The 12,678-nt window shown below is 39.6% G+C and overlaps 1 protein-coding gene across 1 annotated transcript in view; it reads right to left on the bottom strand.

Annotated features, from left to right (window-relative positions):
• Positions 1–12,678, bottom strand: part of crocc2 (ciliary rootlet coiled-coil, rootletin family member 2) — a gene marked incomplete at its 5' end in the record, with an annotated part of 57,289 nt that overhangs the window by 24,185 nt on the left and 20,426 nt on the right. The window contains 6 exons of the mRNA XM_084426220.1: positions 1,323–1,529; positions 1,987–2,093; positions 2,598–2,742; positions 5,119–5,225; positions 5,412–5,495; positions 5,695–5,862. Coding sequence (XP_084282346.1) covers positions 1,323–1,529; positions 1,987–2,093; positions 2,598–2,742; positions 5,119–5,225; positions 5,412–5,495; positions 5,695–5,862 — 818 coding nt within the window. The remainder of the gene's footprint in view (positions 1–1,322; positions 1,530–1,986; positions 2,094–2,597; positions 2,743–5,118; positions 5,226–5,411; positions 5,496–5,694; positions 5,863–12,678) is intronic.

The following is a 12,678-nucleotide window of genomic DNA, read 5'->3' as shown; positions in this document are numbered from 1 at the left end:
ATGTTCCAAGTCTTCTGAAGTCATATGAAAGATTTGTGAGGAACAGACTGAAATTAGGCCATCATTCTCTAAAAATCTTGGCATCAATAAAAGCTCTCTTTGAAACATTTATGTGATAAGTAGCAATGTCCAATTCAATATTGAACTGTTTTAATTTATCCATTGATCTGGTTCACAAAACTGGGCTGAGATATTAGTTGACAAATCAGACTGATATGATTCTCAAAGATCCGGTTGCTATTGTTTAGCTCACAGGAAGGGAAGATCATCAGTGAATAACAACTTAAATGTTTGTCTGTTTTGTCTATCTAGCTTCAGAATTCAATTCTTGTTATTTTTTATTTAAGGTTCAAAGCATCAGCTCACATTCACTGTAATTGTGTGGAAAATAAAGATCATCACAAGTCTTAATAATTTCTCCTTTTGTGTTCCACAATAGAGAGAAAGTCATATACACTAGGTTTGCAGTGACATGAGGGTGTGTAAATTATGATAGAATAAAAAATAAATAAATGTGTGTACTATTCCTTTATGAAAAATAGCACACCCTTATTCGGTGTTCTACTCTGCAAGTTGAAATAGGCACCGACTTTAAGTATGAGGTTCTGAACATGAACACACATACTATCACAATATATATTAAAAAAAAAATGTGCATGTGTGTAACATTAACTCGGTTGAGGCAAAATGATCAAACATTCTATAGTGCACTTATTTGATCCTCATTTGTTTATGGCCCTTTCTTCTCTCTGTAATAAAGCTCAGCTAAAAGTTCATATATCAAAATGGAGAGTGATCTCTGCTCTCTCCATTATAAAACTGTCACTGATGAAAAGATGTAGAGGAGAGAAGCAGCAATGATTCCATTCATCAGAAGACCCCATTCCTGCACTGTCAGATCCATGGATCCGCTCTCAAAAGAAAGTGTCATAGACCACTGACACATTATACAAGTAATTGAAGAAAAATAGTGGATACTGAACAGCAAATAAAGAGAGACTTTTTCTCTCTGGTTTTGGCATGCCACATAAGTTGGATAGATGAGGCAATCCATGCTGACCTTCCCTGTGTGTCAGCACTCAGGACAATGCGCAATGAGTCATCTAGGAGATGTGAGTTCAGGACATCAATACTTCAATTCAAAGCATTGGGATATGTGCTGAAATTTATGACACTGCGAAATCCTTTGAATACGATAATTTAGCCTCAGCTGCCAATACCGTACATGTTTATTACAGCATGCTGCTCAAGCATGATGACAATTGTATATCATTGGTGAAAAATGAATGGGACGTGTGCGTAAACAGACAGACATGTTGTACCTGGAGTTAAGTTCTACTTTCTCTGCATCAAAGCGGGCCTGCAGCTGCATAGCCTCTCTCAGCTTGTCTCTTAGTTGATTCTCTAGTGCTGATACTCCGCTGCTAGCGGGGGAACAAGGCTGGCTGATGCTATCCTCCAGATTCACACAGGCTGTATGAAGACGACGGCCAGCCACCGTACACTCGGCTCGCATGTCCGACAGACTCCTGTAAAGCACAAAACAACTGTTACAACCAGCAGGAGCAATGAAATTTCCTTACACAACAATTTCCTTACGTTCCCAAGGAAATGTGTTTCGTTCAAAACTGACGAGAGCCAGATGGCCGAAACTATATTGTGATCTGGGAATAAACTCTTTGAACGGTGTCGTGTCTGAGTAAGGGTCGTGAACATTTTCTCCGCTGTCCATGTGTTGAGTAATCCACATTACAGCAAATTACTCAACAATGATCACAGCATTTACACAGGCCGAGCCCTCATCAAGCTTGGCTCTGATGGATGGCTCAAGGCTCATCTGAAGGGCAATCTAAACCATCACATTTCCCTTGACGATGCAGTCAGGATGGGTGAGGGGTGACCCAGGTGACCCACTCTGCTTTGATCCCAAGTGGGGATAAATGGTTGTGGAATTGAAAAGAGGTTCTGGCCACAAGCTACACTCACCTGTCAGTGAAGGCCCGCAGCTGAGTGAAAGAGCTCCTTAGGAAGGCAGCCTGGCGCCACAGAGATCGCACACGGGCTTGCTCACGGCTGTTTCGGGAGGTATTCATCTGCGGGAGAGCAACACGGCCATATGGTCGGCAGGTTTGGTAATGGGGGGGGGGGATTAAAGATGTCTCCAAATGAAAAATAATGAATGCACCCACACATACAAGCACATACCTAGATTTGGACTTCTAGGCACAGACACTCATAGACTCATACACAAACAGTACAGTAAACTTTTCTTGACTGTATGTGGCTGTAAACTACATGAGCTTCTTCTTACGACCAGATGTTTGCACCGAGCAATGAATTCTCGCTCTTTTTTCCAATCGACTGGAATGTTTTCACAGGAAACAACAGCTGAGAAAATCACAACAATGATTTAAAACAAAGACAGTGTCCAGACTGACAAAACAGGCACCAGGGTGGAATTCCACAAGTTCCAGAGTTGAGTTTCATTGAGTTGGATTAAGGAAAGATTTTCCTTAAACTGTGGATTTGGATAAAAAAACATACACTACAGATCTCTCCTTCCTTCCTTCTGTCTCTTTTTTCCTCCTCCTTCTCACCTCAAGTTCCCTCCTGAGTCGTGTGTCCCTCTGCTCTGCCTCCTCTTGTGCCTTCTGCAGGCTCTCTGTAAGGGCCTGGTTGGCTTCATTGGCTTGTTCAAGTTGTTCCCGAAGCAGTGAGTTGACCTGGCTCAAACCAGAACACCTGTGAAATATATGGATCAACTTCAGAGCACTGTATCCCAGCACCTCCACCTGTTAAGCCACAAGCCAAATGTTCTTTCTAAACTTCACACATGATCTCACCCCCCTCCATTGCACGGCCTCTATCAGCTTCTATGTTTACAGGCTCATAAAGACCCACGTCACATTGTGCGTTGCCAGCCACGCTTAGAGGGGAATGTGCGTGACAGTTTTATAAAGTCCATGTCAGCTCCAGCCTAATTGCCACCAGATTTGCTTGTCAAATAGTTTACAGGGTTATTTACATCATTCGTGGCAGAATCCACCCAGTTACATACAAAGATTGACGCCAGGGTGGTGTGAGGCGGCGAACGAAACGATTATCAAAGGGGTGAGGAACAGAGAAAGACACAATAAAAAAGCTATGAGAATGTGTTTAATCATTTTCAATAAGTAGATTTGCTTTATGATTCTGTGTTTTGGCCTAATTCTGCAGCTCATGCCCCTCTGAGAAAACTTAATGCCAAGGCAGACAGCTTAGCATTAATTCACAAAGTAACATTTCTGCCCTGCTGAATCTCAGTTAATTGTGGCATGCAATGAAATTCTCATGAGCCATGGCATAGTTGACTTTTCTGACATAGAAAATTAAATAAATTGTGTTACAAGACTGCAGAGCCACAGATGATCGGATGAACTGCACTTTGCAGTGCGCTCTTTGACAGAGGCACTAAGGTTTAAAAAATGGATGAGAGCTTGGCAAGCATACGGCCAAGAGTTTGCCATAACTGTTTCAATTAGGGGTGAGTGGCACAGTAAATCATGTTCTTTTAAAGGCTGGCGTCTGGGACAGTAGGTTGGCCAGCTCTTTTTATGAAGTGCAGTAAAAACTGTTTGGCTGAGATGCTGAACAAGGTTGCGATAATTAAGTCTGACAAACTGGATACTTTTGTTTTTGACACCCCCTTCTATTCATTTCCAGCATGGGCTTGTGTGGACTGAAGTAGGCAACTAGGATATTTTATTTTAATTAACTCTATTGCCTTACTGATAAATGTTGCTCATGTTTTGTTTCTCAGTAAAAGAATGGTAAAAGATCAATACCCTGCTGGAGAATTCAGCTTAAAGAAGTAGTTCACTTTCAAATGAAAATTAGCCCATGATTTACTCACCCTCAAGCCATAGGTGTATATGACTGTCTTCTTTCAGATGAACGCAATCGGAGTTATATTAAAAAAATATTCTGGCTCTTCCAAGTTTTATAATTGCAGTGGATTGCAACCAACAGATTGAAGCTCAAAAACGTGCATCCATCCATCATAAACGAACTCCACGCGGCTCCGGGGGATTAATAAAGGCCTTCTGAAGCAAAGCGATGAGTTTGTGTAAGAAAAATATTCATATTTAAAACTTTATAAAGTAAAACAACTAACTTCCGGCCAAACGAACAGATACAAATACAGATTCCACTTAAGTATAAAGCGCAAATGCGAGTAATGCGACGTACTGCTGATATTTACGCTATGCCATGATGCACTACGCTACTTCTGACGTCACAAGTTTCGTAAGTTTCGCTTTACGGGCAAGTAGACTGCATATGGCCATTAGCTAGAATTTTACTTTGTAACGTGTTAAATATGAAGGTGAGGTTGAGTAAATCATGGGCTAATTTTCATTTTAAAGTGAACTAATCCTTTACTGTAAGTGTGGAACATGGTTTTTCATTTGCTGGTTTAAGTTGGTCCAGATTAGTCATTAGCTGGTTCAAGCTCATAACTAACGAACCTTAGCTGGACATTAGCTGGTCCAAGCTAGTTCCAATTGGTTACTACCTGGTCTAAGCTGGTCATTAGCTGGTCCAAGTTTTTCATTAGCTGTCCAAGCTGGTCATCAGCTAGTTCCTGAAGTTCAATAGCTGGTGAAAGCTGGTCATTAGCTAGTACAAGCTGGACATTATCTGTTCCAATCTAGTCATTATAGCTAGACCAAGCTGGTCATCAGCTGGTGTGACATCAAACTTTCAGACCATCTTGGATCAGCTACAAGATGGTTATACTAGCTCGGTGGTCAGGCTGGTTTTTGGAATATAAGTGGCTTGCGCCAGCTAAAGATCAGCAGGAAACTAGGTACCATTTGCCAAAACATAACTGCCATCTTAAGCCAGATTTTTTGTTTAACAGGGTAAAAGGGAAAAAATTGTACAGAAAAAAAACAACTCTTTATAAGGTTTTTCATTCTCATTTTCCAAAATGTACAATTCTCCATTGGTTCCAAACAGAAATTCTTACCACACTTTTTGGATGACCCACTCATTACCCTTCCTTTTACCTTGATCTGCCTGCCGACTTGTTTCTCTGCACCTCTCACTGTCAGAGGCACATATCACTTTTGCTCTCACCGTTTCTGCTCACCCTCCAGCAGTGCAAGTTTACTTTGGACATCCAGACTGTGTTCCTGATCAAAGCGCTGGAGACGATGTGCTGAGGAGTCTAGGTGCGACTGGAGCTAAATACATGGACAGAGGCAGGTTTATACCTAACACACCAAAATACAGTGCAACACCTGTCAATAACAAAGCTCAAAAGAGCAGATATAGTTCTTGAAATAAAAAGGTCCAAATAAAATTTTAGTTTGAAGGAGTAAAGTGTTCTTCTATCAGTAAACCTGGTCAAGTTCTCCAGTGAAACGTACCGAGAGCCTCAGCTTCTCTGACTCTGAGGTTTTCTCCAGCACCTGCTGCTCTAGATTTCCACATCGCTTCTTATACTGGAGCAACTGCAGACATAGACACATATTTTCACTTTTCACTCTGCAACTTAAGATGGACCACATTCTCAATTGTATTAAATCATCATGGTATCTCTATCTAATAAATATCCCAGAAGTACATTCCCCAGAAAAAAATTCCCCCTAAAATAATCCTTTCCATCTTTGATAAAATTGAAGTTGAATGAGACCACATCTAACAGTGAACCTTGGCCTGTAGTTTCTGCACCAGCTGAGCCTGTCTGCGTTGGCTCTCCTGAAAGGCCTGGAGCTTCAGCCTATAAGATCGTCCTTCCTCTTTTAGCCAGCCCTGCTCTGCGCCATACACACTCTGCTGGTCTGAATCTCCTGACTGCTGCAACAGCATCTGCTCCAGCTGCAAAGACATATCCACACACACATTACACTATATGATCACCTTGTAGTCTCTTTATGGCTGTTCACAATTTGTATTGGTATGATTTAGTGACATTTACAGTGAAAAATGGATTCAAGTGAAAAGACTAAGTATCTTTTTCTTCCAACATTCAAATATTACCTTCTCTTATTTTATGCGAAGGCAACTTTAGATGTATGATTTTAGATTTAAGCTTGAAACAAGAAAAACTATTATTGTATGAAAAAATAAACCTAATTCAAGACATAGGTGAACCTGGGACTAGTCGTCACAGAGGTAATTCACAAAATTCATATATCCACACTGGCATACATGTTTTTTTTGTATTTTGCTGTACCCTTTTGCTGTTGACCTTTCATAAATTGTGTCAAAAAGGGGAAGGGGAACAAAAAGATTTTTGCAGTGATGTGTGTATGCTGATTTCTGATTTACTTATAGGTAGGTTTGCGCAAATTAACACAGGGAAGCGTGATCGTGTGTATAGAAAGGAGAAGGTTGTCTATCACAATGGCAATGTGTTTTTTCCCTTGATTCCCATCCTCCTACAGGGTCTTCAATCTCAATGTCCCATTACCCCTCCAACCCCTCCCATCTTCCTTCAACCCCCAAGTGCATATCATGGTGCCAGACACCCAGTCCCTACTAACAAAAACCACATGTTTCCTCTCAACACAACAACATGCTGCTTCAGCTGATTCAAACAAAGCTAGAAAAACAGAGCGCGAGGGGTAGAGAGAGTAAAAGGTGGATGCAGAGTCAACTTCATCCTTTCTGCAAAGAAGTAAGAAACAGAAATACACACAACTACAGGTCATACAGAAATCACAGGCAAACATTAATCTACTGCTAAGCTGAACAGCAGCCTCTACAAGATGCAGGGACAATGGTCCCCCTGTTCCCAACTGGAGCCAAGGGCTTCGCAAACCTTAATAAAACATTTTCAAACAGTCATTCGGAGAGCTTTAATTCCATATACTACAAAGAAGGGCAAACCAGCACCCGGCTCTGGGCGGTTTTGGGGTTCAGGGCTCATAAGGGAACAGGGACTTATTATACGGCCTGTTGTTAAGGTGACAGCTTTTGAAAGCGAACAGAAAATGAAAAACATGGGTGGAGGACGAGTCAGAAGAGAGAGGGGGGACGTTGGGTGCAGCAGCAGCTGTGTTTAAAGGCTCCTTTGGAAACAGCTGCACTACTCTATTGATTATGTATCTTTGCAACTATTTTGGCACAATTAGAGGCAATTTGTTGCTACAACACAAAAAGCGTTTGATGCAAAGTCATGAAATAAATGGCACTTACACACAAGCATATTGTTCTGCCTAAAAGCTTATGGGGGTCAGTGGTGCAGCACAGCACACATCTAGTGTGCAGGTACCTCTGATCCATAAAATAAAGTTGCTTCCAAAAAAAAAAAAAAAGAGGTATGAAGCCACACTGTGAGATATAAAGTCAAGTGAAACAAAGTTTCAATTGAAATAGTGTCACACTGCAATTACGAGAAACAAAGTCACTTTGTAAGACAAAGTCACAACTGCAAGATAACACAATGTAGTCACAATGTCAAAAGTAAAAGTCAGATAGTGAGAAAAAGTTGCAAGAAACACATATATGATATATGTGATATATTCAAATTGTGAAACAAAGTCAAATTATGAGGAACAAAGTTGCAATTGTGAGATATACAGTAAATTCACATTGTGAGACACCATTACAATTAAGTCACAACTGTGAGACATAAACTCACGTTTACGAGATATAGTGATATAGTGAAATATAAAAGTAAAATCTAAGTCACAAATGTCACAATTCCGAGATTTAAAGTCACCTGAGATGTAAAGTTGCAATTATGAGAATTAAAGGCACAATTGTGAGATATAAAGTTGTAATTACCGGTTTATTAAAGCAAAAAACAGGCTTCCATACGATTAAGATACTCAAGAATAATGCAAAATCATTATGGTTGTTTCAGCTCAGAAGTTTTGGAAAGTCAGGATCCTAGATACATTTTTCAAATGAACACAGTTATAACATTGATTAAGTTGGTGTATTTGGTATCCCGATGAACAGGCCATATGGACTCTTCTATGCACGTTATACAGCATCTCAGCTTTCATCAAACAGATAATTTCTCAAAAACTTTAAGAGAATGAAATCAACCTGCCTCTTATTACTGTCCAAAACCAACTTCTCCAATCCAAATCTTAACAGCACCCATCACATGTTAAAATATTATCACAGATATGCTACTGAAGGAAACTTTACCAGCAGCATCAAAGAGACAGGAGGTTTTTGAAGCAGGGCTGATGGATGATGCAATGACATGTGTCGATATTGGATCTTTTTGCTAGCGGCACTAAACAAGCCCAGCATTATGATGGTATTAAATTCTAGAGCTGGTCCCTCTCTCTGGTTGCAGCCAATCTGCCGCCGCAGGCTTGGCTCTGGTCCATGGGTAGAATGCTGTCACACGTGTCTAGAGGCCACTCAGCCTTTGCGGTGTATGTATAAGTGATGAATTTTCAAACATGGGTGTTAGCCACATGCTTTTGTTCAGATTAAAGCTTTATACAATGTACTTACAGTAAAGGTAATTTTAAAATTCTTCAACATTGCTTCAGTGTTATTTTAACACTCTGTAGTGTGGACACATATGAACACTGAGCAAAATCCTCAGTGTTAAATTAACACTGCTCAGTGTTCATATGTGTCCACACTACAGAGTGTTACAATAACACTGAAGCAGTGTTGAAGTTAATTAGATAATTAAGTGATTAAATAGGTGATGACTCAGCTTTATTAAAGACAGCTAATGATAACAAACAGAATCACTGAAGGAAAGAGAAACAAGAAGAAAAAAAATGTAAGAGACCACAAACATGATAAAAAAAAAAAAAATAAAAAAAAAACGTTTTAAAAGTTTTGTTCCTTGTGGAGTAACGCAATGTGACCAAGACAGCACACTAAACACTTTTAGTGAATTCCATTCACAAACAACCAGAGTCCCGACTGTGAACATGGGAAATCTCGCAAAATCTCTCATGGTCAAATGTGACTTTACAGTAAGCAAACTCTATTGTAAAAACTGAGTAGTGTCCCTCACTTTGCGAAAACCAAAAAACAACCCAGTTGGAATGCCCCCAAAATTCAAGAGTTTTTGTCTTTCATATTTGCATCACATGAAAAAGTTAAGCAATATCAAACGAACAAGATCGTTTTTCATGAAGTTTGAGATTGTTTTTCATGAGTTTTTGTCTTTCATATTTGCATCACATGCAAATAGTTAAGCAATATCACACAAACAAGATTGTTTTCAACGAATATTAACACGATTGCAGATGTGATATCGAATTTCCACAACAGTTCAATAAACATGAAGATAATATTTCATGTTACAACACACAGCAGTGTTTAGTGAATGAATCCACATTGTTGAAAGTTCCACATTGTCGTTTTCGAGTCAGTGACCCATGCATAAAGACAAGTGTGTAATTTCTGCATCACTACTGGCGCCAAACAGATTAGCAAAAATAATGACTGTTTCCAAACAGTTTTGTAAAAGACTCCTACTAACCTCTTTTGCCCTCCTCACCTGCCATTGTTTTAAAACTCATGCCACTGGTTGACAATGTCAGATCACTCAAACAAAGATACATGTTTTTGAAAGTCAGTCTATCTATCCCCTGACCACACGGTGAATCTGTACTTCTGACAGTCCTTGGCAGAACATGCATTCAGAACGGCCTCTGAGGGCCACTAATAGAGAGAGGCCTCCATCCCAAAATGCTAGTCTTTCATTTAAGGTCACCTACTGACATTTTACAATAATGATCAACATGCAACATCTTGCAAAAGACCGGATCCATGGTTTGTATTGCCACATGGTTTCCACTGTTTTTTAATGTATTTATTCCCCAGATCTTTTTTTACAGAGAGAGAGAGAGACCCTACGCTGCCCTCTCTCTAAAATGTGTTTTGCATTAGCATTTTTTATATTACTTAATATTTATGATTTGTGCCACTCCTTGTATTGTCTCGTTTGATAAATATTTCACAATACATAAAGGAACGGCAGCACTTTGATTCATCTGCCAACGAGAGAACATTTTCAAGGCCACTGAAAGCTCTTTGCACAAGGGCCAAGAATATTCGGCTTCTCCCTCCATGTGGTCATAAGAGTGGATTGATCCTCTAATATGAGAGAAAACATATTTAGAATCATGTTCATTTTCCGTCAAGCTTCCTGGGGTTGCAACTCTGCACAGAATATATTCACTTAAATGGACTCTGTCAGCTACTCTTAATGAATATCAAAACATTTACATTTTCTAATTTGGGGTACGAGGATTGTTGCCACAATTTTTATAAACCGGTGCATCAATTAGTAATTCGTAAGCATGGTGCTAAGCAAATCTTTTTGTTAGTCCAGATTGTCGGTTTACAAGATGTTGCCGAAGAATAATGAGTCTAATTTGCCTTAGATCAATTAGAGGTTAAAAGTTAGGTCTGAAAGTTATCTGACATTTTATTTGAAAATATTAATTCTATAATAACTTCATGTCATTCCAAACCTGAATGACTTAGGGCCTACTTTCTTCTGCAAAACATAAAATAAGAGACTTCGGGGTTCAACAGATTTCCAAGAGATTTAGAAAGACATAATGGTATAAGTAAGGCTACGTTCACACTGCGAGCCTTAGTGCTAAATTTCTATTTATTGCTCAGATCTGACTCACTGTAAAAAATGTACCTGTAAATGAATGGTAAAATACTGGCAGCAGGGTTTCCATCTGTGTACCGTAATCTTACATTTTCAATACCGTAATCTAAATTACAACTTTTCTGTAATTTAACGGTAAAATACTGGCAGCAGGGTTTCCAGCTTTTTACCGTAATCCTGCAGTTTCATACTGTTTTCTAAGTTATGTATCTGTTCACATTTTAGTCAATATCAGATTCCAATGTGAACAGTTCATGGTTCTGGACTGACCCACAAACGCAAAAGAACGATAAAAAGTGAACAGGGAGGATTAAGCGATTAGATCTGCCGAAGCCAGCGAATTTGTGTGCAGGAAATATAAAAAACAATGACAAGGGTATGAAAAAAGAGAGCAGAGTTTTAAAACATTTATGATATGAGCCCTCATGTTTTGCTTGTATCTAGGGCTGTCACTGTAATACTTGAGTTCTGACACATCACTCTCCTTCCACTGACTACCTTTCGCAACTGTCTTGATAACTTCAGGTATGTAAAATCTTTGAAGTGACTCCCATGAGCGCAGAATTGTGACAAATGTTGATCTAGAGTGCCGTAAAAGTTGCATTAATTCCAATACGACTGTTCAGACTGAGGTTGCAAAACATCTGACCTGTATCGAATTTACCACATATGGAAGTGGCACAAAGCGGAATTGAAAAGATCCGATTCCATGTGGTTCTTGCTGTTCACACTGCCATGAGTCACATGTGAGCAAAAAAATCGGATTTGGACCACATTTACCTACAGTCTGAACGTAGGCTAAATGATGACAGAAATTTTCTTTTTGGGTAAACTATCCCTTTAAATGTATCCTTTAAATTTGGGTGAACTATCTCTATCATTTACTCACCCTCATGTCGTTCTGTATGACTTTCTTCTGTGGAAAACACATGTAAGTGTCCCACCAAAGAAAGAAAGTCCAAGAGATTTGGAACGACATGATGGTGAGTAAACGATGACAGAATTTTTATGAAAATTTTAAGGGTGCACTCAGTCAGTGTTGCCAGATCTCTAGAAAATGAAGTGATCTCTGTTTTTTGTGTTTACGGGCTGAAAGACCATGCTTGCCTCTGACACTCATTTATCTATTACTCAAACAAATAAACAGCAGTTGCCAGATTCAAGTATGCTTTGATTATGTCACGCTGTCCTGTCATGACAATGGTCTTGGACTTAATGAGACAGACTCCTATTAGCATTGATGTGAAGAATTTATTTATTTTTTATTCATGTAACTGTTTCATTATTTATAGAATGATTTGATTAATTATCAAATGTGTATTTTCTGATTTCCTATTAGCAGTCAGCCATAATTCATTTGTGTTTCATTTTAAGTTTAATTTCTAATGAGGAAAACAGAATATATCTTCAGAACAGCATATAGATGTGGGTGGATCACACCTGCACACACTGTTTACACACAAATACATGAGACACAAAGAAATACAGATATATTTATGTACACACAAGCACATAACTATAAATGTCTTGCTCCCAAATATCACCCATAAAGTCAGTCATATGCTAGCTGGTGGCATGGAGGGGGTTACAGCTGTGAGCGCTTCTCACTGGCTTGGCCTGGACCCAGAGGCTTAATAAAGGGAATTAATGTAGTGAATAATCTGTCAGATTCCTAAACACAGCTGGAGCGGACGTACAGTTCCTCTGCATATATATACACACACGCTCACACGCACACACCTAAACACACTCCCCCATGCTTACCCGTGCTAACTTCAGTTCTATCTATCTCACACACGTGCAAATTCACTAATGCCCAAACATTCATACAAACTCAAACATATAAACACAACACGCCCGTCCCTTGTGCCTTGCTGTCCTCTTTCTACTAATATGCCCTTCTCCCGGTCCCTGCTGGAGTGCTGGCCCGCTGAGAGACATCCAGCTGATTGTGAAAGCTGTTTTTGCAGCGCCACTGTGAGTGATTACACAATGCTGGCCAGGAATCAGAGAGCTGTGAAGCTCCCCAGCTCAGAGACCCCACTGCATCCCCCAGGCACAAACCAACAACTATC

The sequence above is a fragment of the Rutilus rutilus genome (assembly GCF_951802725.1).
Source record: "Rutilus rutilus genome assembly, chromosome: 12".
NCBI classification, from domain to species: Eukaryota; Metazoa; Chordata; class Actinopteri; order Cypriniformes; family Leuciscidae; genus Rutilus; species Rutilus rutilus.
The sequence above is the reverse complement of the archived record's forward strand: the minus strand, read 5'-3'. Positions and strand labels throughout refer to the sequence as shown.